Source organism: Chaetomium tenue (genome assembly GCF_020726465.1).
Source record: "Chaetomium tenue strain MPI-SDFR-AT-0079 chromosome Unknown F5144scaffold_3, whole genome shotgun sequence".
NCBI classification, from domain to species: domain Eukaryota; kingdom Fungi; phylum Ascomycota; class Sordariomycetes; order Sordariales; family Chaetomiaceae; genus Chaetomium; species Chaetomium tenue.
In genome coordinates, this window is record NW_027117331.1 from 1687835 (window position 1) to 1711874 (window position 24040).

The window sequence follows — 24040 nt, forward strand, 5'->3', positions numbered from 1 at the left end:
GGGAACTCGGCGGCTTGCGAGCCGATAAAATGGGACCCACCACGCCCGAATCCCGCCTTTGCCCGCGGAGAACCCCCGCGCTCACACGCTGAGTCACTGTTGCCGTCGGCTTGAGTGCCTATTTTTGTTGAATAAGGCGGGTGGTGTCAAAGGGTCTCCGAGGGCCGGCGTGGCAAGAGAACATTAAACAAAGGTCGCATTAGCTACTTAGTTATCCATTCTCCACGACATGCGCCACTGCACTCGAAACTGCCCCTCGAAACCGGTTACTTACGGCGGAATCGCCAGATCGCTGAATCGCCGAATCGCCGAATCGCTAAATCACCAAATCACTAAAGTGCTTTAAATTCGGACGATGGCAGCTGCTGTACGCAGCGTCGCCCGCAACTTCCGGGCCGGCAAACTGCAGCAAGTGCCTCGGGCAAATCGGGCGGTCTCGTGGCAAGTGAGATGCGCCTCCGGGGCTGCCGCGATCCGCACACCCGAGCCGGCGCCGCCACTAAGCCAGGAGGACTCGCATCCTCACGACTCGGCCCGTTCCCCCGCGCATCCGGCGGCGGCCCCGCGTCGGGACCGTATCCGGGATGCCAAGCCCTTCTCCGACTTCCTCACAGACACCTTCCATCGACAACACGACTATCTGCGGATCTCGGTCACAGAACGGTGTAACCTGCGATGCTTGTACTGCATGCCCGAGGAGGGCGTGCCCCTCTCGCCCTCCCGGGAACTCCTGACAACGCCCGAGATCGTCATGCTCTCTTCCCTCTTCGTCTCCCAGGGCGTGACCAAAATCCGGCTCACCGGTGGGGAGCCGACAGTCCGGCGGGACATTGTGCCTCTGATGCAACAAATCGGGGCGTTGCGCGCCCATGGGCTGCGGGAATTGTGCTTGACCACCAATGGGCTCTCACTGCATCGCAAACTTGAGCCTATGGTCGAGGCCGGCCTAACGGGTGTCAACCTCTCCCTGGATACCCTGGATCCGTGGCAGTTCCAGCTGATGACGCGGCGTGCAGGATTTAATGCCGTCCAGAAGACCATCGACCGCATCTTTGAGCTGAACCGTGCCGGGGCGGGCATCAAATTCAAGATAAACTGCGTCGTCATGCGCGGGTTGAATGACCGCGAAATCCTCCCCTTTGTGGAGTTGACGCGGGAGAAGGACGTGGAGGTGCGCTTTATCGAGTACATGCCGTTTGATGGCAACAAATGGAACGAGGGCAAGATGTTCAGCTACCAAGAAATGCTGGATCTGATTCGTTCTCGGTATCCGGGTCTCGAGCGAGTCCAAGGCCATAAGAACGACACGAGCAAGACTTTCCAGGTTCCCGGATTTACAGGCAGACTTGGGTTTATCACGAGCATGACCCACAACTTCTGCGGCACATGCAACAGGCTTCGAATCACGAGCGATGGGAACCTGAAAGTGTGCCTATTTGGCAACGCTGAGGTCTCTCTGCGGGATATCGTACGGAAGGTTAACAAGGGCGAGCCCATCGACGAAGCGGCGTTCGAAGAGCTGGAGCAGGCCGCTATGGAGAAGATAGCGAGCCTTCCAACCTCCGGCCCTCAGGCCCTGGTGGTGCCCAATTCTAAGGAACTTCTCAATGTCATCGGCGTGGCTGTCAAAGGCAAGAAGGAGAAGCACGCTGGCATTGGGGAACTAGAACATATGAAGAACCGGCCGATGATATTAATTGGTGGGTGACTGTCCTTTACCATTTTCCTTTTTCCTTTATGCATTGGGCGGCGTTCAGGGCATAATGGGGTGCGACGCGTTGAGCATATGACATTTGTTGGATATTTGGAACAGCTTGCATGGCAGGTACAGACAGTCTAGCTAAGTAGAAATTGTAGATACGTTACCATCTCAACGGCGCCCCAAGCACCGAGTTGGCCTGCCGTCGACTCCATTTCAACACAGTAAACCCGCAAACCACCTACCGGCGTTCATGATACCATTTCACGCCACCACGACCCACCACCACCAACTCCGCCTCTTCTCAACCACTCCCGCCCGCCTTCTCAACAACAACAACAACAACAACAACAACAACAACAACAGCAACAACAACAACAACAACAACAACAGCAACAACAACAACGACAACAGACCCAAAACCGACAACACCACCAACCCCCCACCACCCACCTCACCACCCTCACCACCACCACCACCCAAACTAACGCACGTCACCGCCTCCGGCACCGCACACATGGTATCCATCACCGACAAGGCCTCCACCAAACGCGTCGCACAAGCCAAATGCGCCGTGCGCTTCTCGTCGCGCGTGCCGCTGGCGCTGATCCGCGCCAACCAGATGCGCAAGGGCGACGTGCTGGGGGTGGCGCGCGTCGCGGGGCTGATGGCCGCCAAGCGCACGCCGGATCTGATTCCGCTGTGTCATCCGGTGGCGCTGACGCATGCGGAGGTGGAGTTGGTGCTTTGTGGCGGGGGTGGTGATCAAGGGGATACTGGGGAGGTTGAAGGGGTTGAGGGGGAAGGGGGAGGAGGGGATGAGGTGCAGATTACGGCGACGGTGTCGTGCGATGGCAAGACGGGCGTCGAGATGGAGGCGCTCACGGCTGCTAGTGCTGCGGCGTTGACGGTTTATGATATGTGTAAGGCGGTGGATAAGGGGATGGTTATTGGGGATCTGAGGGTGGTGTTGAAGGAGGGAGGGAAGAGTGGGCGGTGGGTAGAGGGGGAGAAGGCTGAGTGATGGTGTTGTTGGCGGTGGTGGCATACACGGGCGGGTGTCTCATCGGTCAGGGGCAGGTTATTGTTTACTTGGGAAAAGGGGCTTGTTGAGGGTTTCAGCATAAGCCCTCACGACCCCGACTCAACGGTAAGTCAATACCCCTTTTCATTTTCCCCTCGACTCTTTTCACACCCCCGCCTTAAATCTTAACACCTTTTCGTCACCGAAACAAATGTTTATATATATCCAAGCAAGAAAACAACAAGGACTTGCCTTGGAAAAGGAAGAACTTCCCTGGTAACTCGGCGGGGAACAGTTGTCGATCTGACAAGCCATGTGTCAACAACCCTTGAATTGCAACTTCGCTTCTCCAGCCACCATTGCCCCTCCTCTTCCCACTCTCACTTCAACTTCAAGTCCAGCAACCGACAATCGGAAGCTGCCCCCCCAGAGCCGCCATCAGTGAGCACTTCCCGCACATGGACCTGTCCTGCCCCCTGTTGTCATGACGTAACAAGAACTAAACAGCCCCTCGGTCGAGTCGGAAAAGGCGCCGATGACAAGCGCTTCGCAGCGAGGGGGAATGTGACATTGAGCGCGTCCTTCCTGCATCTCATCCACCTCCTCACTCTCCCCAGAGCTTCTCTACCACTCAAACTCTTTGCATTGCACAGGAACCCTCAGCCCCCACTCGTCTCGTCTGGTCCAAGTCGCAGAGGCTGAACTGACTCTCCATCCGATCCTCGGTCTCGCCCCCCCTTGTCGTCCCAGCCGCTGTATTCGCCCCCCAGCCAAGCCAGCCTGCGCTGCCCTCAGGTTATTGGATCTCCCAAACCCAACTCATTCGCCAATCAGCACCCGACGATAACCTTCTTTCCTCCTTCCAGCCAATCACACCCCAGCCAGTCATCCCTTCCTCCCAACCGCTTCCAGAGTGGTGGCCATCGACCGGTGGAGACCCAACCAATGCAGTGGTACGTCTCGGCGAGAGGAAAAGGGCTTTGCCCATCACCGTGCGAGCAAGTCCCACATCCGCTCCGCTCCGCTCCGGGTTCACGATGAAGGGAGGGGAGACGACTGGGGGGGTGGAAAATAAGAAAGAGGAGAAACAAACTGGCCGTATTACTGTATTCCTAGCACTCGAGGGACGAAACCCCAGAGGCCGGGAGGAGATGGATCAAGTCAAGTGTTGAGAGAGCAGGGACAGTTGCGGGTTGTGCAAACAAAACTTGAACGCCAATCAGTTCTCGGGAATCTTCCCCAGGCCGATCGGCACCGTCATGATTCAAACATTCTGACGACGATGGGTGAGCCGGATGGGGCGTTCGGGACTGGCGGCTCTCGCGGGATGTATTTGCCATTTTGGATTCTGGAGAAATGCAATGCAACGGTATCAATAAGAGACGGGGCTTTTGGTTGAGACGAGAGAGTCGGGACCGGAAATATCGTTATATCGAAGTACCGCGGTAAGTGAATAATATATCGGTTACTTTCGCTGGTATCAACCTCCTTTGGAGGCAGTATGACATTTTCCCTCTCAGTCGGGCTGGTTTTTCCCACGTGTTTTGACATTGTGTCCCTTAATTTGCTATCTTCATATGTTCAGTGAGGTATCATTATTTCAGACCCGCTCAACGGTCCTATCTCCCCCGCCGCCCTAATCACGGTCCATCGACCCTACCCAACAATATACCGAACGAAGACGGGTGCTCTCTCGAGCTTCGACCGGAAAACGGCCGTTGCATAACAGAGGGATACCAGCAAATATTAGCGGGGTGGAATCGACACCCCGTATTTGAGCCGGCAAACGAACCCGATGCCCACAAACCCAAGGTTGGTGTGCTCCCGCTGGATGCTAGACGAGCGTTCCTTACGATAAGAGCATCCGCCTGGAAGCGGAAGCGGGCTTGTCGCGGCCCGAACTGTAGCGGTAGCTGTTTTAGGCGTGTCCATGTTTGTCCGCCCTCCGATTACATGACAATGCAGCACGAGTTCTGTTTCTTGGCCGACTTGTAGAACATCTTGCTCTGCGAGCTCAGGTCGGAGCTCTTGGCCACGAGGTCGTCGAGTTTCTCGCCGCGTTGCAGGACCTTCCAAATGTTAATATCACGTCTGCCATAGCCCCATCCACAATGAAACATACGCTGTCAATGGCCTTGTGAAGAACAATCTTGGTCTCGTCCAGTTCCTGCTGGATCTTGGCGATGCTGCTGGCCTCGTTCGCGTCTTGGAAGTTGTTCAAGTAATCCTGCAGGGCGGGGAATGATACATCGCCGTCGTTGTTGGCGGCCTTGATGGTATCAAGCGGGATCTCGGACAGGAACTGGTCCATGAGCTTGGAGAGAACGCTGTGGGCCGCGATATGGGGGTAGTCCTTGGTGATGACCACGCCGGCGACGCCTTCCGACCGAGCATAGCAATGAACGACATAGTCTAACCCGCGTGTGAGTATGGCCCGACATTCGTGGTTTGTCGTATCTGAAACGTACCTTGCTCCTCCACACTCTGCCTCTGACCTGGATTAGTGCGCTCGGCCACGGTCTTGCTGATCATGGTCATGAAGTTCCCATATTCATTTCTGGTAAACCGCGAGAAATCGCTGAGTTCGTGCGCTGCGCATAGCTGCAGTGCAGGCTTCTTTGTGTTGTCGAGGACCTGGCATGCCGTTAGCCGGCGGCGGCCCCTGAGAGTAGGGGCAGGTGAAACATACGCCGACGTAGTAGAGCTTCATGGCGTCGAGTGTATTGGTGTCTTGGTGTCTAGTTGTCTACTGGCGGTATCCGTCTACAAGCCCGGCCGGTATGTACAGCTGGGGCGGGAAGTGGATCGCTTGCAGCAAACGGCACGGATGCGAGAGTCGACTGAGTCGGCGATGACTTCGGCAATGTTCGGGGATGTGGGGCTGTTCGAACGGGGTCAAGGCCGGGTCGACTTCGCGGCTTGTATTACGAATACTGTCGGGATTTCCGTCGTCGAAGGTGGGGTTACCAAGTCGATATATTGTCAAGACGTTGGTGTAGCACTCGCAGGCAATACAAGTCGTTGATACGCTGTTGAGATGTGATGCCGTTTGATGGGGTTCTGCGAACTGGACGTCGGTCTGCACAGGTCAGATGCCAGCGTTCAACGGGATGGGGTCACAGCTGGAGCGAGGCTGCATCGGCTAAAAGCTTCCCCGCCGCCGAAGTGGCAAGATGGGCTTGCCTGCCCTGGCGACCGAATGCCAAGACCCCTGGACCTGAGCCCCATGTTGCCAAGTAATGTATGTACATACCTTTACACGTATATGCCTTTTACTTGAATATGGCCGGTAAATGTAATTTGTGTCTTCTTGTGGGATGAGTTCGGCCGACCAGTTGGCCGGAAACACCCTTCCGCTCATGACGGCTGCGACCCTCGAGACGGCGAATCACTATCTAGCCCGGCCCTCCACAATTTGTAGGTTTCTTAGAAACCCCAGACCGTTAACTACATTCCGACAATGTTTGCGCAGGAGCGTTCAACGTTCTTAACCGAGTCAGTAACGGTTTGAGACTTCTCTCCAAAGTGAGGGCATCCAGGCCGTCCGACGGCCACACCGTTGCAGGGATCAGGGATATACCTTGTTGTATTCCTTGTGGATGGCGATGGCACAGTGTCATTTTGAGCTTCCAAACACGGTGTAAACCAAACCGCAAACATTTCATGTCGGCTTCATGGGCATCGTCCGCTCAATTGACGTATCTCATGCTAGCCGTTTATAGAGAATCCGGGTTGATGAGAGATGTATGATTCGGGCAATAATTTCCAGCTAAATTTCGGCAGAAGGCAGTCTCTTGTTCCTGCTGAGTCGAGAAGGAGCATGAGCACTTGCCGTTCGCGATCATGACAGGGGCCAGGGTTTCACAGACGACGTCCCTTCCGCCCACGGCCTCTTCATCCTTGGTTCCACCGCTACTTTTGCCCAGGCTGGGATGAGATCTGGTGCCCCAAGCTCGGATCCCGCATTCTTGTGCACAGTGGGAATGGACCCTTGCCTATTCGGTGCTGTTGCCCGACCCACCCGTAATAAGAAAAGATAACGCCTCCGTTGCCTTGACCTTCACCTCAGCCACCGTGCTTCCGTCCCCAGCTCCCTTACACATTCCAGAACAACATTCGTACTTGCTTTCGCCGTCTCATTTGAGCGCTTCCGAAACCAACCCGCACTTCCACTCGGCAGTTCAATCTAGTGCCGACCGATCAAACACAGATAACTATACTTTGTCGCGGTGCATTTCGGCATCGGGCCCGTGTCGGCTAGCTGTTGCCATCCTAACCATTCCTCGCCACTCCAGTCCTTCGACCCGAGTCTCTGGCACTCGACCACTTCCACCACCCTTCCCTATAAGGGCATGTTTCTGAGTGAAACCTGTGCCTCATTTTCCTGCCCAGGTCCCTTGTAAAAGTGTGGAGAGGAATCGACATCGTCTCGGCGCGGGTGTTGACCCCCACTGTCTTGCTTATCGCTACACACGTGTCGCGGCGTATCACCACTCGCGATAGACAAGGCCCGATCACGATCCCCTCATGGCGACCGATTTCATAATGCCACGGGTTCCGGGAGAGCAGCAGAATCCTTACTACGCGCCTGCGCACCAGCAGCGCCAACAGTATCGTCCCCAACAACAAGGCCCATTCCAGCCATCCCCGATCACGACCACCTACCCCGCGTCCACACATTACAACTCGCCCGTCTCGCCGCTTGGGACTCCGGGGAGCATCTCACCGACGTCATCCAAGAATTACATCACCCGCCAAATCCGGCCTTTGTATGTCCCTGCCGTGTTGCGTCCAACCGAGTTCCCATCCAAGCCAGCACCCCCCGAGCCCGATGCCGAGGATGAGAATGATTTTGTCGAGGATGGATTGCGGCCGACGAGCAGCTTCATGAGTCTTGGTGGCCTAAGCGCGTTCGGGCGGCTGAGCAGGCGGTCTACGGGAGACAGCGCCAAATCCATCGACAGCATCTGGAATCTCGACCAGTTCCCGAAACCCACAGGCCCGCCCACTCGAAAGCACTGGAAGGTATGTCCCCCGCGTGGAGTGCAGCTCATCCGTCCGAGCTGGCGTTAACATGACGTGTTGTAGCCCGATAACGAGTCTACCATTTGCGATCACGCCACCTGCAAGCGGTACTTTAGCTACTTCACACGCCGCCACCACTGCCGCAAGTGCGGCAACATCTTCTGCGACCAGCACAGCACCTTCGAAATCCCGCTCGACCAGGATGGCAATTTCAACCCCCGCGGCGTGCCCAGCCGCTCGTGCGACCACTGCTATTCGCAGTTCAGGGAGTGGCGGAGGCTAGCGACCAGCAAGCCACCTAACCGAGACTCGCCCACCGGGGCCCGCCAGCAAACTCAGCTCGATACCCCATCCACTCCGGTCGCCGCCTCACCCACCGCCGCCGGCATGGGTGGCCTACCATTGCACACCCCAGATGCGGCGCACAGCGTGCCGCGGGACTGGAATTGGAGCACGTTCTAAATAAGTCGTGCAGCAGATACTACCTTGGTAGTCCCCCAAACTTTCCCCAATAATCTCCGACGATACCAGAACTGGCCTTGCCCGATGGGCTAGAGTACAATTAATCGCCTTCGACACACAAGGGCCACTTCATCATAATCCCGAACAAACAACGAGACGACCAAGCGGTCGTCAGCCGCACACGGCAACAGCACTTTAGACGACAAGGAGCAAGGCAGAGAAACGAGGCAACGGGGTTTTCGCATACCCAGAGATTGCACAAGCATAACAACCGGGACAGGTAAACTAGAACGGCTACAGCATAGAACGGTTCGGGGTCGAGCACTTACTAGATTTTCATTGCAATCTGGGAGAGGGGGGGACAATATCCGCCTGGCCATTTTCTTACTTGCATGGAACACAATCGGAGGGGGGGATAGTTGGAGGATATACCCTTGTGGAAGCAGAAGGGGGGTCTTTAGAGATGGCTTTTGCTTTGAGGGGAGACTGTTAGTGTCATGTTTCGCATCTTCCGGTTTTATATTTTTCCACTTTTATTTCTTAACTTCTGTTTTCCGGTTCTGCAACTATGTTGTTGTCCATCTAACCTGGGCAGATTATTGTTGTCAAGCCTGTGGTTGGGGTCAGCCTGTTTTCATTGGATCGGGGCATTGCATGTGTCAGGGCAGCATCGGCGTTTGTTTTTGACAAAGGCGTCGGGCATGCTTATTTTGTTTCTTTGTGGCTATGACGAATCGTGTTTACACAGTAGGGTCTGTCCGGCCTTCCGGTTGGCCGGTGGGAAGGAATTGGGGGTGAGGTTGGGTTGTTTGGGACACGGGTGAGGGTAACACGGCATGTATTGTACCTAATTGGGGGTGTACTACCAGCGGAAATAAACTGTGACAGACACAACAATAGTTCTGTTTCGAGCTGGTGAGAGTGAAGTTACAATATGCTGGGCCATCCAAGTGGCCTTGAGTGGTCTACCTATGCGGTCATATCAACCAACATCTGCTTTTCGTCCCTAGTTCGTCTCTCACTACGTTATTCGGCACCGACGCTTTATGGTATGGTCACATGACAGGACACCACAAAATAAGAGTTGTTTTGCGTTTGATGTGTGTAATGCAAATGGCTTCCATTTTCCCTTTCCCCCGATAACCGTTTAAATAAACAAGACAAATAATGTAACAAATGCAACGCAATGCACCTCCCACCCGCGCCCGACGCTGTACTCCCCCATGCCTCATTCGTAACCATGAACCAGACGCTAATAGACTTTTTGATCTCCCTCCGCACCCATGTCATGTTTTGTTTGATCCCACCAACATCATGTGATTCCACCCCTCTACCACGTGCAGCCACTGATGTGCCCGTGTATCCTCTCGTTGCGTGGACTCGTATCGTGGTTCGTGAATCAGGCCGACATTTCGCTTTTTTCCGATGCCCGTGTGCTCGCCGTGGTGAAACACAGTGATTGTTTCCCTCCACGCGGTTTCCGTTACTCGCCGTGTGGCGGTTGGGCGAATTTGAATAATACAGCCTTCCAGTCCTAGTGGAAGGGTTGGTTGGTTTGTTGGTCGTCGCCATGCTCAGCCCAACTGCCTTACTTCCTGCTCCGTAGCACCCGTCCGCTGACGTTCTTGGTCTCGGACACAACAGCCTCCTCCTTGCTCTCGCCGTAGACCTCACGCTCGACATTCTTGGCGGCCTCCCAGCCAGCTTTCTCGGCAAGCTGGACGTTGTTGCTCAAGCGGCGGGCGGCGAGGCTGGCATCAACACCACCCCGGCTGCGGGACTGGTTGGCGTTGCTGCGGCGGAGATAGCTCTCGATGAAGAAGGAGACGAAGAGGTAGGTCAGCGGGGCGAGGTAAAAGACGTTGAGCCAGACGGCGAAGGTCTCGCCGCTCGAGGTGATGCAGGGCATAGATTGGCGTGCGTACGTGCCCTTGACGCTGTCGAAGACACCACCGGTGGCGGCAACCACGGAGCCGTTGGCAGCGGCAGAGGCGGCAGAGGCGGGGGCATCGGTCTGAGAGCCGGAGATGACGGGAATGGTGTAGTTAATGAAGGAGTGCACCATGGCGCACGATGCACCGACCAGGAACTGAGTGATCTGCATCGACGTCAAGGTGCGCTTGATAAATACGGGCACGCGGATGTTGAAGGCAGTCACGGTGTAATATGTGTACTGTGGTACCCGGTCAGCACAATGTTCCCCCCATTCTACGACTGATAGACTTCACAAGGGGGGACACTCACCATGAGGGCGTGGATGAACGAGTTGAAGAAGACGAAGATCCAGATGGGCACCGACATGTAGTGCATGCCAGCCCACATGCACATCATGGCACCGGCGTGGTGGTATGTCTGCAGGGTCGAGCTATACTTGCCCTTGGCGAGGATGATGAGTGTGTCGACGACCTCGTAGAACTTGCTGAGGTAGAAGAGCCAGCCGTAGAAGGCAAGTCCCTCATTCCACATGCGTCCAGCAGCAAACCGGCTAGGAACACCTTGACCGTCTAGCACAGGCTCCGGCGAGAAGGTCTGCCAGGTGTTGGTGTCATCGTTGAAGAAGGCGGCATTGCCCAGGCCAGCGGGCCCGTTGACCCGGCACAAGGAGTCGACGAAGCCAGAGACCCCTTCGGGCCCGAGCGGGCTGACCACACTGCGCTTCATGGTGCCCAGCATCCCCCACCATGTCCAGGCCGAGTAAACAGCAAGGAAGACATTGTGAGCAATGACGAACCAGCGGAAGGCACGAGTCTTGCTGATAGCCCAAGGCTTCTTGTTGGTGGACTTGTTGTAGGCGTTGAGGGCCTTGGCGGTTATCGCATAGACGGCGGCGATGGTGATGGGAACCTTGGGGTCAAGGACGGCGTTGTAGATGTGGTCTGGGATATCAATAGGCGGGGCGAAGGATGTGCTGCCGGCGGGCGGCGGGGGTACAAAACCCGAGTTGGGATTGGGAGGGAACTGGAAGAGGGAAGCCTGCGGCAGCGAGATGGAGACGGATTCGAAGGCCATTTTCGCGGTTCCTGGGTTGATCAACTCGATCGATTGCGACTCTTGCGAGATTGCCAAAGAGATTTTAGAAAGGAAAGTGCGTGGTGGCAGGAGAGTTTGTTTTGAGAGTAACAAAAAAAAGTCCTCAACGCTTTTCCCGCCAAATCTGCACGTCACACACCGGGGTCTGAATGTGGACTCGCCTCTGGGGGTCAAAGGCAAAAAGTAGTTGACATGTGATAACGAGGATGGGGAAGAGGGGAAGAAGGAGAGGAGAGATGGGTAGGGGGGTTGGGCCGCTTCGGCAAGAGGGAGAAAAAATACGGCTGCAATTCATCAAATTGTTGGCATGGACCTCTTCCCTCTCTCGCCTTCCGTTGGAAGGCTCCTCCCTTGAGAACCTCCGCCAGTCCTGGCTGGCTACATTCCATCAATCAGATTACGAATAGAACACGCACATGGTCGGTCTTGCAGTAATGCGGTGTGCAACATCCATACATAGGACCGTGAAGAACACCGCATCGGGGGTCTGAGGGTGTTCATCATGTATACCAAGCTGAGCCTGAACCTGCATCAACATCGAGGGCTCCAGGACTGCGGACCTGGCATTCAGAAGAACACTTCCTCCTCATTGGCCCGGTTCCACCTTGTCGCATCAGTCTGCGGGCGCAGTGATGTTGGCACGTTGGTTCTTCCCCAACAAGGCAAATCGATTGGCAAAGGCGAAGAGCCGGAATGTGTGATCTCCTCCAAGGCTTGTAAACCGAGGGAAGTGGAGCAAGCTGGGCCGTCCCGCAACGGGGTTCGACGGGACCATCAAGCTCCGGTCAATATTCGACGGGAATTTGACCAACGACGACCTCGTTGGGGTGCAAACCGAAGGTTTCAGCACCTATGCGACTGTCACATGCTCCATGACCCAAGGAAGAAATAAAAAAACACACGCGATCCATGTTGCCCCCGGTCGGCTTCTCCATTCAGAGCTGATCTACCGAGGCAGGGCGATGTCGTTCAAGGGTTCAAGCGCCACTGCTATTGGACAATTGAATTCAACAAAAAAGTAAAATGTCCCCACTCCTCCCCAACAGCCTCAAGAGCGCAAAGCGGCTGCATGATGGCACAGCAGGTTTCCGCTTCCCCGGGACTTCATGTCTTGGCATGTGTTCTGGAAGATAGTCCAGCCTTGGGACTGTTTGCGAGCATCTGACTCCGTGAAACGTGGATGCACCGCAAATCGAGCCATCTGGCCGATGGGTGCACAAGCGAAGCACGACGACGGACGGTGCAACCTCACACCTTCCTCATCTAGTGGTTTCCTGGCCCTCAACACTTTGTGCCTAATATTTTTGCATGTGAATATGTGGATTCGGTTTCGGCCTAATGGTAAACAAACGGGTCGTTTCTCACCCACCACCGGCCCGTAATGTCGGCCGGTGGTCAACCACAGTATGGAAGCCAAACCCGGTGGTAAAGCGGCGGCCTTTGATTGGTTTAAGCCCCGGGCTGGAGTCGGAAAAGGCAGGTGGTGGTCAATGCTCTTTCACTTACACGACCTCCAGGCCACCTTCCCTGGCTCCTCAGCCACGGACAGGTATTTTTAGGAGTCAACGTGAAAGTTTAAATTTACGAATCAACATGGTGGCGAGGATCGAAACTGGCACATTATCGCTCAGCAGTGAAATATAACCTCAGTATATATATGCCGCTTGCCCGTGAACTGTTTTTACCCCGCACTTTCTAAGAGACATTCGAGCCCATAACCCATCTAGTGCCCATCAGGTTCGATGGAGGTGAGCCTAAGTGGTCACGACTCAAGGAAAAGTAGTCTATAATTTAATGGTCTCAAAACCGTCACACGAGCACCGCATCGCTAAAAAAGTGAACGATGTACGAAAATCTTGGCAATGGTCACACTGCCGTCTGGTAGTGTCGGTGTGATAACGAGCGAGCAAGCCTGTTCTTGTTACACAGCAAAAGATCTTCAATGTTTTATATACCTAACATATGATTCTAGGTTGGGTATACTTTCTTTTCTTCTAGCATCCTGAAAATGACATGATTAGAGCCATCGTGCGAAACACCCTTTTTTTCTTTTTTCTTTTTCTTTTTTCTTTTTTCTTTTTTCTTTTTCTTTTCTTTCTTGTTTTTGGACAACGTTCAAGCTTGCGATGCGGGCAATTTGCTCATCGAAGCTCACCCCCCCTCTAGTCCGAATAAAAAAAAATGCGGTGCTGAAAGATAACTACCACGTAATGGGCACCTTTTGGCCCTTTGGCTGACTTTTCAAGTTGCCTCTCTTGTAAATCCAAGGCGCCTTCCAGGTTAGTTAGATCGAAGTCTTTTACCTACCGTTCCCGGAGTTGAGTGAGAGTTTGCGTGGCGAGGAGTTGTTTTCCTCTTCTCTTAAAAACGCCATATGATATCCCGGCTTCTTTAATTCAGACATCTCACCTAGAATAACGAGGTCCTCATCCAATCATGTGGAAGTCCCACCCATATATTTCTTTTCTGGAAACTCGCCACTCAGGTCATTTGAATCTACGTGTACTAGTATGTCCTGATCGCCATTAGATGCATTGATCGATAGAGACGGTGCCCGCCGAGGCCCGAAATGCACGTGGCCGGCACCCCACGAGTAAAGAAGCTGCAGGCCTTACCACAACTCCGTTGTAGGCCAATGAAGCTCACGATGGTTAATGAGACGGATCTCGGCCAGATCGGATGACGTGCGCGCTAGTAAACCGCCGCCAAGAGCCGCACTCGGGCGTAACCATCCCCCACGTTTCGGTGGCATTCGGGGCGTGGTTCGGTATTCAGGCACGTCAAGTTTATGTCCCTCAGACAAGCCGCTTCGTGTAAGGAATGAGCAAATTACCATTTCCGTCGGTGAGCATGGCACATGGCAGCCTTGCGGACAAACGGCGGTCAGTAACTGGGTCGCCTGCGCCAGGGGAAGGGATATCAGTGGTTACCCGGTCTCGGAGCCGAGATTAGAGGGATTTACAGAAGGCCCAGCCGTTGCCCCGCGTTCCATGTTCAGTCGCAATTGCCCCGCGTTTGGCGATACCGCGACAGCGACACCGCTGGTGACTCAGGGACCCACCAACCCCGCGTATCACCTGGAAAAAAGAGTGCTTAAACTTCGCAACAAAATTTTCCCCGTTTGATGAGCGGATCGCGAAATCGGGACTGATTCCTTGCCGTTTTTGGCTGTTTTTGAACATGGCGACTATTATTCTAGGTTCCCAATGGGGTAGGTGGTGTTCGAGTGGACAAGTCTTGCAACTGCTTGCGCTAACGCAGAGATTCGCGATTAGGGGATGAGGGCAAGGGAAAGCTCAGCGACATTCTCTGCCAGAAGGCGCGCGTTTGCGCCCGCGCTGCTGGCGGCCACAATGCGGGCCACTCTGTCGTGTATGCCTCCAATGTGGGACCCTGACGTTGTACGAGGCTAATTGACCATATCTGCAGTGCCAATGGCGTGTCCTACGAGTACGAAACCATCTGTTTCCTGCTGCCCCTGAATCGATTCTGACCTCGCATCTAATCAGCTTCCATCTCCTGCCCTCGGGCCTCGTCAACCCGCAATGCACCAACCTGATCGGCTCCGGCGTCGTCTTCAACGTCCAGGCCTTCTTCAAGGAACTCGCCGCCCTCGAGGAGAAGGGACTGTCGCACGCGCGCAAGAACCTGCTCGTCAGTGACCGCGCCCAGGTCAACCTCGAATTGCACGCCCGCGTCGACGGTTTGGAGGAAAGGGAACTGGCCGGCAACAAGATCGGCACCACAGGCCGCGGAATCGGCCCCTCGTATGCGAACAAGGCGGCCCGCAACGGGATACGGGTGCACGAGATCTTCGACCAGGAAAGCTTCGAGGCGAAACTGCGCAGGCTAGCGGAGGGATACAAGAAGCGGTTTGGTGACCTGTTGGAGTACGACGTCGAGGAGGAGATTGCGCGCTTCCGCGACTACCGCGAGAAGCTGCCCGACTTTGTCGTCGACGCCGTCAACTACATGCAGGCGGCGCAGGCTAGCGGTGTCGACATCCTGATCGAGGGTGCCAATGCGCTGATGCTGGATATCGACTACGGTAGGAGCACCCTGCTGCGGATCAACAGCGAGGGCGAGCGCTAATACGTGGTTTAGGCACATACCCGTTCGTCACCAGCAGCAATACCGGGCTAGGCGGTGTCATTACCGGCCTGGCTGTCAACCCGAGGAGAATCAAGTAAGTTGCTCGTTGCCCGTCATCACAGGTATCCCCCCCCTTAGGTGCATCCTCGCTAACAATTCCTTTCTAGGGAAATCATCGGGTGAGTTTCTCTAGTCATCGCGTCACCTCGCTAGTTACTAACCCCTGGAATAGCGTTGCCAAGGCGTACACAGTACGTTCCACCATTGAACTGTCGGTTTAGCTGCCACTGACAATTTGCAGACAAGAGTTGGAGAGGGCATCTTCAAGTCGGAAGACGTTGGCGAGGCCGGCAAGAAACTGCAGGATATTGGCCGCGAATGGGGCGTCTCCACTGGCAGGAAACGGAGATGTGGGTGGCTTGACCTCGTCGTGCTGAAGTATTCGGCTTCGGTCAACTACTACACGGCCTGGAACCTGACGAGTATGGCCCACTATGAACCGAGAACTGTCGCCGAGGCGCTAACATGTTGACAGAGCTTGACGTCCTCGATAGCTTCCCCACCCTCAAGGTGGCGGTGGCCTACAAGGACCCTGAGACTGGAAAGGAGCTCGAGTATTTCCCGGCTGACCTCGGGTATCTCGAGAGGTGCGAAGTCGTGTACAGGGACTTTGAGGGCTGGCAAACACCGACAACAGCGGTGAAGAAATTTGTACGCCCATCTCGCATTCCAAGAAATGGCTGTTGCTAATATCTCCTAGGAGGATCTCCCGCGGCAAGCGCAGATATACGTCAGGTTCGTCGAGGAGTTCACTGGCGTTCCGGTGAAGTGGATCGGGACAGGCCGTAAGCACCCCTATTCCACCAATATCCAATATGCCCGAATTCTTGGTCCGGGCGAGGGAGGTTGGGTTTCACGTTACTGACATGCTATAGCGGGCCGTGACGACATGATCTACCTCTAAGTCGCTACTTGCATTCGCGACAACGAGAGCCTACTCGACATACTTGCTCCACCGCTAGCGTTTGATATTTCAGATTTGGGAGAAGGAGAATCGGGCAGCATGACCCATTCACTCGGGCCGGGTTTCCCGCAAAAGAAAAGCGTAGAACTGCCCCATTGAGCAGCTCCCCAAAGTTAAGCCTTTTAGAGACACAGTGGCAGACTGGGGTTATTGAGCTTGAGGAAGGAAACGGGACATGAACGCTACGGCAGCGATTGGCTATGGTAGATAATAGATCTGATTTGAATTTCTTTTACGGGCTTCTTGGTTATTTCATCGTGGCGTGTGTGGTATGGGTGTGTTTCCTCATGGGCGGTCGTTGGTGTTGGCGATAACCCTAACCCTGATAGGCTTCGGTCACGGATAAACTAGCCATTAGCCAGCTGCTAACAGTTGTCCGAGGCTCGAGCTTCTTGACGAAATTTGCACCAAAGCCTTTTTCCCAAATTCAACATCCCTCAAATTGAGGGTTCGAGGACGACAACGATCTCGCGTCCACGACATACAGGTGCGGCATTGCATTTGAACTCGTACAGGATTTCCCAACCAGACGTGCATCCTCTGGTTTTTATGATCTCCAGGTAACATGAACGAGTAGCTCGTTTTGCCAACATGGTGTATCTATTCTTGGTACACTTTTCAGGCCGACACCTCGCATCTACCTAGGTACTACCGTTGGTTTTGGCCGTGTTATTATAGCCTTTTACTTCTTTTCCTTCCCTCGTCTTTTGCCTGATTCGTTCAGCCATCCCGCCTCCGGGGCTGTCCTTGAGCCAGGATGCGGGCTGTTCTCCTCTCGGAGCGCAGCAGCGTACTAGACAAGATCACTCTGCAATGCTTTTTGAGTACGGGACCTTCTTACCTCTCGCTGGAGGATTTCTCGTAATTTATCTGTTGCTACATCTCTTATTCGGGTCCTATTTAGACAGTGTTTATCTAGCAACAAACAAATGACAAATTATTGGGCTTCTCGGATTAAGTTGTTTATAGATTTGTGACACCTTTCTTAACCTTAACCAGGAACGGGAGAGCTGATCTTGCCAAACAGCTAAGACACCATATGTCCTATAGTGATAGAACATACCTTTGGATTCCCTCTCCCACCCGTTATTTGGCTTCGTCAGGCTGGACTAGATTGTGGCCGGAAGCTCGGCCATCTCGTGCTGCAGCTCCATCATCCTCGCGTCGTGTTTCTTGTCTGCAGCCCGGTGCATGTTGCCAAGTGTCACATCAACCTTTTGGCGTGGGAGGAAAGCGAAATGAGAGCGACGTGGTGAGCTGGAGGAGTGGCTTGCAGGTTAAGGCGAGGCAGACTCTATCCACATCAGCCAGGTCGACATGGGAGAATATAGCAAGGAGGACGTTTTCTGGGTGGCGGAGCAGAGGGTTATAAAGGCTAAATGGTACTCCGTCCGGTCGGTTGAGTAGGAATCGTGGTGACGAGTGATGATGTTAGCAGGTGGAAGAGCGGCGAGGGCTGGAATTAGTAGATGGAAGACGTTGCCGACGTCTCGGAGACGTCGTGGGAATCGATGAGTCGCCATGGCGGATGATAGTGTGCAGCTTGTAACTCCAAACCGCCACGATGTACTCCGGGACTTGAGGTGCCTTGAAACGTGTGAATCTTAAACATTATTTTGCTATAAAATCATAAAATTACAAAAATTCCCACCCATGCCTGGGAACACGAATCCTCGGGACGCGATCCCTCCAGAACAACCCCCGAAAGATCACCCTCCATTCCACCCAGAACAACATCAAAACTCCCACCATCCACACCATCCCATACACCCACCCGAGATTCCCCAGCGGCGCTTGAAGCTCTGCCCAGATCATGGTGTGGTCTGGCAGTCTGGGAATTCGGGTCTTGTGGATGTTGGGGAAAAGTTTCTCTTCTGCTCGGCAACGGCAGTTGCTCGCTTTAGGTTGGCCTTGTCGGACCCCGTGACCGTCAGTTAAGGCACACCATGAACCGCGGCGATCCGGGGGCGATACCACGTGAATCAGGCTACATGTCGAGTGTCTGAGCGCCAGCATGTTGCTGTATATCCTGACATCCAGGAGTAGACCGGTCTGGCTGGCATCCCCGGTGCTGAATCTCATTACGACGATGACACCTTCGTGTCCTACCAAGCTATTCGGGGATTTAGCTACTAACAAATCATAGTAGCCTTGATATCTCGAGTGACGTGTATGAGGTACATTCGCTGATAGGCCCATGCTCGGTCCTTCACTTGCCACCATCACAGGGCACTAGGGCACGGGACATGGGAGACCCCAAGGCGAACGGTAGGTACAGTAGGCAAACAAAGATTAAAGGTTAGCATGTGCTATCACACACTATCGAACCTACTTCCTAGAGGTTAGGCAACTCGAACTGTAGCATAGAACGGGCAAAGTTCCACCTATGGGAGCCGCCAGATGATGGAAAGGAATCACAAACCCCATCCTAAACCCATGACATGCAAGCATCAGAAAACAATCTTGATATACTCCGCTATGCAGCCAGCCCAGCCTTCGCCCCCTAGCGGGGACGGGCCTCCCACTAATGCTATCCCGCCGCGAATTATGATTACAACTTGTTATATCCGCAGCAGCACCAAATGCCCAGCCCCCCATCCGTCTATCCTACCCACCACACATGCCCACAACCAACCTCAAATGATAGTCCCCATCCGCTGCAAAGCCGTCCTCTCCTCAGCAGCACAGCTAGTACAGTACTCAGAGAACCACTTCCTCAGCGCAGCCCGACGCTGCGTCTCCCCGTCACTCCCCTCTCCCTCCTCTCCCTTCTTAGCCCCCCCCAACCCCCCAATAACACTCTGCACCTTCCCCCCCTCCCCACCCCAACCCTGCTCACCACCACCACCACCACCACCACTACCCTTCCCCCCCGCCCCCGCCGCTGCCAACAACTCCCCCACCTGCCCACAGCGCCTGGTCTCCCCCGCAAGCCAGCTCTCCCACTCGGCATGCAGCATCTCGCGCTCGACCTTGTTGACGACGCGCATGGCGACGAGCAGGTCGTGGCGGTAGGCGCCCATGCGCTGGCGCACACGCCGCACGCGCCGCGCCGTCGCCCGGCTGGTGGCCGATCCGAACTCGGTCGCTCCCGCCCCGGCTCCTGCGCGCCCCGCGTCTTGGTAAGGGGCGTCGAGGCTGAGGGTGGTGGCGTTGAGGAGGGTTTGGAAGGTGGTGTAGCTGTTTGGAAGGGGGGGGTGTTAGTGGTTTGGTGGAAAAGGTAACGAAGAGGGAGGGGGGGGGGGGGGGGGGGGAACATAAACATACCATTGGCTCCCGCCGTCCTTCCTCGGGGCCATAGTACCATTACTATTACCCGCCGCCTCGTCCAGATCAGCCAGATAGATAGCCTTGCTCATCATCAAGTTCGGCCCGACGCCCAGCCGGCTCATGTACCGCGCCGACTTGCGCTCGACCCACCACGTCGAGCTGGCCTGGGAGATGACCACCAGGTTATATGCCGCGCTGGCCGCCAGCAGCAGCAGGATGAGTCTGTTCGCCGTGACGATCTTGAAGATCCGCCTCACCGCCGCAAAGGCCCACATCATAACGCTAGTGATAGCGCTCTCCATAAACGACCGCCCCGTCTCTAGCATCATGTCGGTCAGCGTGCGTGGGCGCACCGCCGCGCCGGATTTCTGGAGCAGCTGCTGGCCCTCGGGGGTGGTGTCGGGTGAGAAGACGACGATCTGGGTTTGCTGGCCAATGTTGCCGTACACCTGGATGGCACGCTTAGTGCGGCTGTGCGGGCCGAGCTTGCGCACTTGCTCCGTGGCGATGTCGGCAACCTCGTCAGCATCGTTGGCCGCGTCGTCGAGTGCTTGGCGCTGCACCATGTTCTTCCAGGCGAAAGTGGGCGTCTTGGACCAGTCGGCTTTGGTGTAGATGGCCAGCTTGCACTTGGATTTGGCGAGGTGTGTGATGACCACCTTGGTGACGAGCTTAAAGGCGTGGGAGTGCGGCAGGTGCCACGGCGTCTTGATATGCGTGACCACGTAGGTGATGTGGTCGTTAAAGATGTCAATGGTCTGCGAGTCAGTGACATCCACCGGCTTCTTGCGGCCGAGCATGTCGACGTAGTCAACCTTGAAGCGGAACTGCCGCTTCATAAGACCGTGGTCCTTCAGCTCCCAGGGTCCTTGGGTAATATCCTTCGCGCCCCGCTCAAAGTAGAGCTTAGGGAGAATGAAGCTCTTGTCTCCAAAGAGGACATGGAAGCATGACTTAGCGCTAATCTCAAAGTGCCGCTCGGCCACGCTTTTGCCCATGCCCTGGGGCTCGTACGTTACCGGGTGCGTGGGCAACTGGAGCTTATAGTTCGACTTCTTCAGCCCGCGTGACCTATTACGGCTGTGCGAATCCTGTCCCCGTCTCAGGACGGGCCTGCCAAATGGCGTACCGTTATCAGCCGGTGTGTTGGATGACACCTCCTCCCAGCTCTCAACGCTGGGGCTCCGCTTGTCGTCCTGCTCCTTATTCAAGGTTGACAGTGTTGCAATAATCTCAGACAGCTCCATCGGCTCTGCCGCCTGGAGGTCATCGACCAAGAGGTTGAGGCGGGACTGGAGGAGCGAGAAATCCTCTAGGAACACCTTAATGGTGATCCGCGAGTATGTGATGTCCGGCATGTCCTGGTTCAGATGCAGGAAGATGAAATCGCAATCCCGGCCCGGGGCAGCCGTCAGCTCGGTGATGCTATCGAGGTTGATGGCGTACGCCACGACCAAGCCCATCTGGTGGCCGTAAAAGTACATACGGTCCGGCGTGACAAAGATGCGCCCGTTACCGGCCATCCCCGCGTCTTTGCTGTCGGGTGACGCGCTAGACCAAGCGGCGTTGAACACCAACACAGGCTTGTCATCTGGTAGCGCTGTTGGGAAGAACAGCCGGAACTGTGCATACTGCGCCCTCAGCTCGGGGGGGTAGTTGAGTGGGAACTTCTCCGACGGTGTCTGCTCTCGGATGCGGATGTCTGCGGCTGTGGCATCTACGCTCACCGTCTTCCTGTGCGAGTTGGCCGGCGCAGGCAGCTTCTCAACCGTTGGCGTCCTAGGCATGGCGGTGGCCACGAAGGGATCGCTCATATCCGGCTTGGGAGTATTAGGGATCGAAGGAGTAGGGCAATACATGGACGTATAGGGACTGCTTCCCCAGTAGTTGGCCAGGACCGCGCTCGGCAGGCCGCGAGAGGCTCCTGCATTGGCGCTTGCTAGGATAGCGGTTTTGCTCAGATTAGTCGCAACAGGCGGCCTCGCCAGAGTAATAGGAGCCAGACTTCCTGGGGTTTGATCGAGTAGGGAATTAGGGACGCGCAGCGGAGGAGGGTACCCGACATGAGGAGAAGTCGCCGTGCTGGAGGCCATGCTAGCTCCAGCCGTTCCTGCGCTAGACGGATCCATCGAGCCCGTGAAGGCCGATTTGCGGTGCAAATCCAACTTCTGCATGATACGCGCAGCATGCTCCCGTCCACTCTCGCCATCCTCCCGGCCAAGGTGAGTAGTAATCGCCCTGCGGGGAGGAGCGTCGAAGCTCGCTCGCACCATGTTTCCGTCCGCGCCCGGGATGGGGAGAGTCGTTTGCCTTTCCACCACGCTGGTCTCATCGAGATTGTCGAGCATCTTGGCCGAGAACTCTGGAATCGACGGCGGAGTGATGGAGAAGGCCGGGTCGGTCCCTCCCAGAAGCGAGCTCTGGTCCCGGCCCATGCTAGCCTCGATCGCCTTCTTCTTGGCCACCTCGAACACCTCGAGCCACTCGATCAGCTGTGCTTGCGTCTCGGCCTGCAGCATGATGGTCTGCGTCTTGGTCTTGATCTCGAAGCAGAACCGGCGCTCTTCCTGAACCGCCGGCCTCGCGCTGCACAGCAGCACTCCGATCTCGTCACCCTGTAGCACTCCCTGGGGGCCTTGGATCAACCACCCGAAGATACCATCACGGCAGTAGTACCACCGGCGTGTCCAGGTTGTCCTGACGGGCTTCCCAGACAGCACGCGCAGAAACAACCACCCTTGCTTCTCCGAAATGACGGCGACCTGGTCCCCCCGCTGGATGCTCATTGGCCCCTTGGAGCCAAGGAACGGCACGGTCGAGATGCTGTAGTCTTCCAGCTCCCTCGACGGCTTATACACAGCCAACGTGCTCTCGCCGATATCCCGCCTCGCAATCTGCGCCTCCCTCTTAAACACGGACTCGGTCATCTCCATCTCCCTCGCCCAGCCCCTGATCCTCTCCAGCTCGCTCCCCCACGCGTTTTGCCCACCGACGCCGGCCGCCTGACCCGTGCGCCGCATCTCCCGCCCAACATCGGCACAGACGCGCACGAGCAGCTTATCCAGCCCCGCGCGCACCTGCGGCGCCATCTGGCAATAATCCAAGCTCGCCTTGAGGTACGCGCGGCGGGTCTCAAAGACGGCAAAGGCGTCCTCGCGCAGGGAGCTGGGCTCCTTGGTCTTGCTCTGGCCGACGTAGCGGGCGAGGGTGGCGTCGAAGGTCTTCTGGGCGGCCTCGAGGAGGCGGCGGGTCTCGCGGAAGGCGCGCAGCTCGCCCTGGACGTAGGCGCGGATCGGCTCGACGCTGGCGGGCTCCAGGCGGCGCACCACGGCGAGGATGCCGCCCCACCAGTCGCGCGCGCCGTCGGCGGCCCGGCGCAGCGCGGGCACCGTGTAGTCGGCATCGAGGACGTGCGAGTCGACGGGCGACGCGATGGTCGGCGGGGAGATCTTGGAGAGGTAGGAGCCGACCGAGTCCTCGAGCGCGAGCACGTCGTGCACGAGCTTGGAAGTGCTGCGGACGTAGTTCTCGAGCCAGCGCTCAATGGCGTCGAGTTGGTCGGAGAAGTGTACGGCGGTGGCGCGGAAGGTCGGCGAGTCGAGGGCAGCTTCGTTGAGGGTTACGGGGATGGCCGGGCCGGTGTGCGACGGCGGCGTCGGGAGCTGGGGTTGTGATTGTGATTGTGATTGCTGAGAGGGTTGGGAGGATGATGGTTGGGATGGTTGGCCAGAGCCAGAAGAGGTTGTTGCCGCCAGCATCGTCGCTGAAGGTCGTAACCCTGCTAGGGCTGCCGCCGGTGGGACTGTCGGTTCGTTCATCTTGAGACTCGGGATCGGGACGGAGACGGGAGCTATCTTGTGTCACCGTAGGGGGCTTCTGTGCAGCCTTGGGTGATACAAGGACGATGTATTTCAAGTTGGACTCCTATCGCAATGATATCAATCATTTGAGAGAATCGATGGCTATCCAAGCTTCGTCATGGTCGAGAATATCCCGGCTGGGGATTCCAAGTTGGTGATGTTCAATGGATGGGGAGGTGTTGTTTCGTTGGTTTCGTTGGTAGATGATACCCAATGACGTTCTGTTTCAGTTGAAGCCAATCCGCAGCCAAGCCACTACAGAACGGTTCGAGAACACCTGTGGCCTAGGATGTGCCGCTAACGGTTAGTTAGCGCCCCCGGGCCGTTTTGATTGCTATTCCAAGACACAGTGCGCGGCACCGTCTCCTTTTCCCCCTTTGCTTGGTACATTGCCCGATTTTCTTAGGGGTAATTCAACAACAGAGAGGAGCTCCATCAATGGGTTGGCATGTTCCTCATAGATAATTTGCTAGATCTAGTCCACGGAATGATACCAAGTGATACACGCCCCATTCTTCGTTTGCTGTCTTGTTCCCTCACTTAACTAGGTACCA

At 55.7% G+C, this 24040-nt stretch overlaps 7 protein-coding genes across 7 annotated transcripts; 4 read left to right on the top strand and 3 right to left on the bottom strand.

The window, feature by feature from the left end:
* The first annotated feature begins 40 nt into the window (after positions 1 to 40).
* On the top strand, positions 41 to 3175 carry F5144DRAFT_174511 (uncharacterized protein). The gene is made up of 3 exons (XM_066782655.1): positions 41 to 1700; positions 1858 to 2849; positions 2958 to 3175. Exons 1-2 carry the CDS (start codon positions 356 to 358, stop codon positions 2721 to 2723), a joined length of 2211 nt encoding a protein of 736 aa, XP_066644596.1. The 5' UTR covers positions 41 to 355; the 3' UTR covers positions 2724 to 2849; positions 2958 to 3175.
* A 1298-nt stretch (positions 3176 to 4473) lies between these two features.
* Positions 4474 to 5599, bottom strand: F5144DRAFT_174459 (Longin-like domain-containing protein). Its single transcript, XM_066782652.1, has 4 exons — positions 5413 to 5599; positions 5192 to 5357; positions 4846 to 5135; positions 4474 to 4792 (listed from the first exon to the last, which is right to left on the bottom strand). Exons 1-4 carry the CDS (start codon positions 5431 to 5433, stop codon positions 4673 to 4675), a joined length of 597 nt encoding a protein of 198 aa, XP_066644597.1. The 5' UTR covers positions 5434 to 5599; the 3' UTR covers positions 4474 to 4672.
* A 1408-nt stretch (positions 5600 to 7007) lies between these two features.
* Positions 7008 to 8459, top strand: F5144DRAFT_174579 (uncharacterized protein). The gene is made up of 2 exons (XM_066782656.1): positions 7008 to 7748; positions 7812 to 8459. The coding sequence occupies exons 1-2, from the start codon at positions 7251 to 7253 to the stop codon at positions 8208 to 8210; spliced, it is 897 nt and encodes a 298-aa protein (XP_066644598.1). The 5' UTR covers positions 7008 to 7250; the 3' UTR covers positions 8211 to 8459.
* A 238-nt stretch (positions 8460 to 8697) lies between these two features.
* F5144DRAFT_567047 (uncharacterized protein) lies at positions 8698 to 9132 on the top strand. Its single transcript, XM_066788578.1, has one exon. It carries the CDS (start codon positions 8708 to 8710, stop codon positions 9032 to 9034), a length of 327 nt encoding a protein of 108 aa, XP_066644599.1. The 5' UTR covers positions 8698 to 8707; the 3' UTR covers positions 9035 to 9132.
* A 601-nt stretch (positions 9133 to 9733) lies between these two features.
* F5144DRAFT_174584 (GNS1/SUR4 family-domain-containing protein) lies at positions 9734 to 11480 on the bottom strand. Its single transcript, XM_066782657.1, has 2 exons — positions 10455 to 11480; positions 9734 to 10383 (listed from the first exon to the last, which is right to left on the bottom strand). The coding sequence occupies exons 1-2, from the start codon at positions 11217 to 11219 to the stop codon at positions 9799 to 9801; spliced, it is 1350 nt and encodes a 449-aa protein (XP_066644600.1). The 5' UTR covers positions 11220 to 11480; the 3' UTR covers positions 9734 to 9798.
* Positions 11481 to 14116: 2636 nt separating this feature from the next.
* Positions 14117 to 16634, top strand: F5144DRAFT_567050 (Adenylosuccinate synthetase). Its single transcript, XM_066788579.1, has 11 exons — positions 14117 to 14451; positions 14516 to 14612; positions 14670 to 14690; positions 14750 to 15288; positions 15345 to 15426; positions 15500 to 15511; positions 15565 to 15583; positions 15634 to 15814; positions 15868 to 16043; positions 16093 to 16177; positions 16268 to 16634. The coding sequence occupies exons 1-11, from the start codon at positions 14421 to 14423 to the stop codon at positions 16294 to 16296; spliced, it is 1272 nt and encodes a 423-aa protein (XP_066644601.1). The 5' UTR covers positions 14117 to 14420; the 3' UTR covers positions 16297 to 16634.
* A 2099-nt stretch (positions 16635 to 18733) lies between these two features.
* F5144DRAFT_508605 (uncharacterized protein) lies at positions 18734 to 23800 on the bottom strand. The gene is made up of 2 exons (XM_066786505.1): positions 19624 to 23800; positions 18734 to 19536 (listed from the first exon to the last, which is right to left on the bottom strand). Exons 1-2 carry the CDS (start codon positions 23442 to 23444, stop codon positions 18993 to 18995), a joined length of 4365 nt encoding a protein of 1454 aa, XP_066644602.1. The 5' UTR covers positions 23445 to 23800; the 3' UTR covers positions 18734 to 18992.
* Positions 23801 to 24040: the final 240 nt, after the last annotated feature.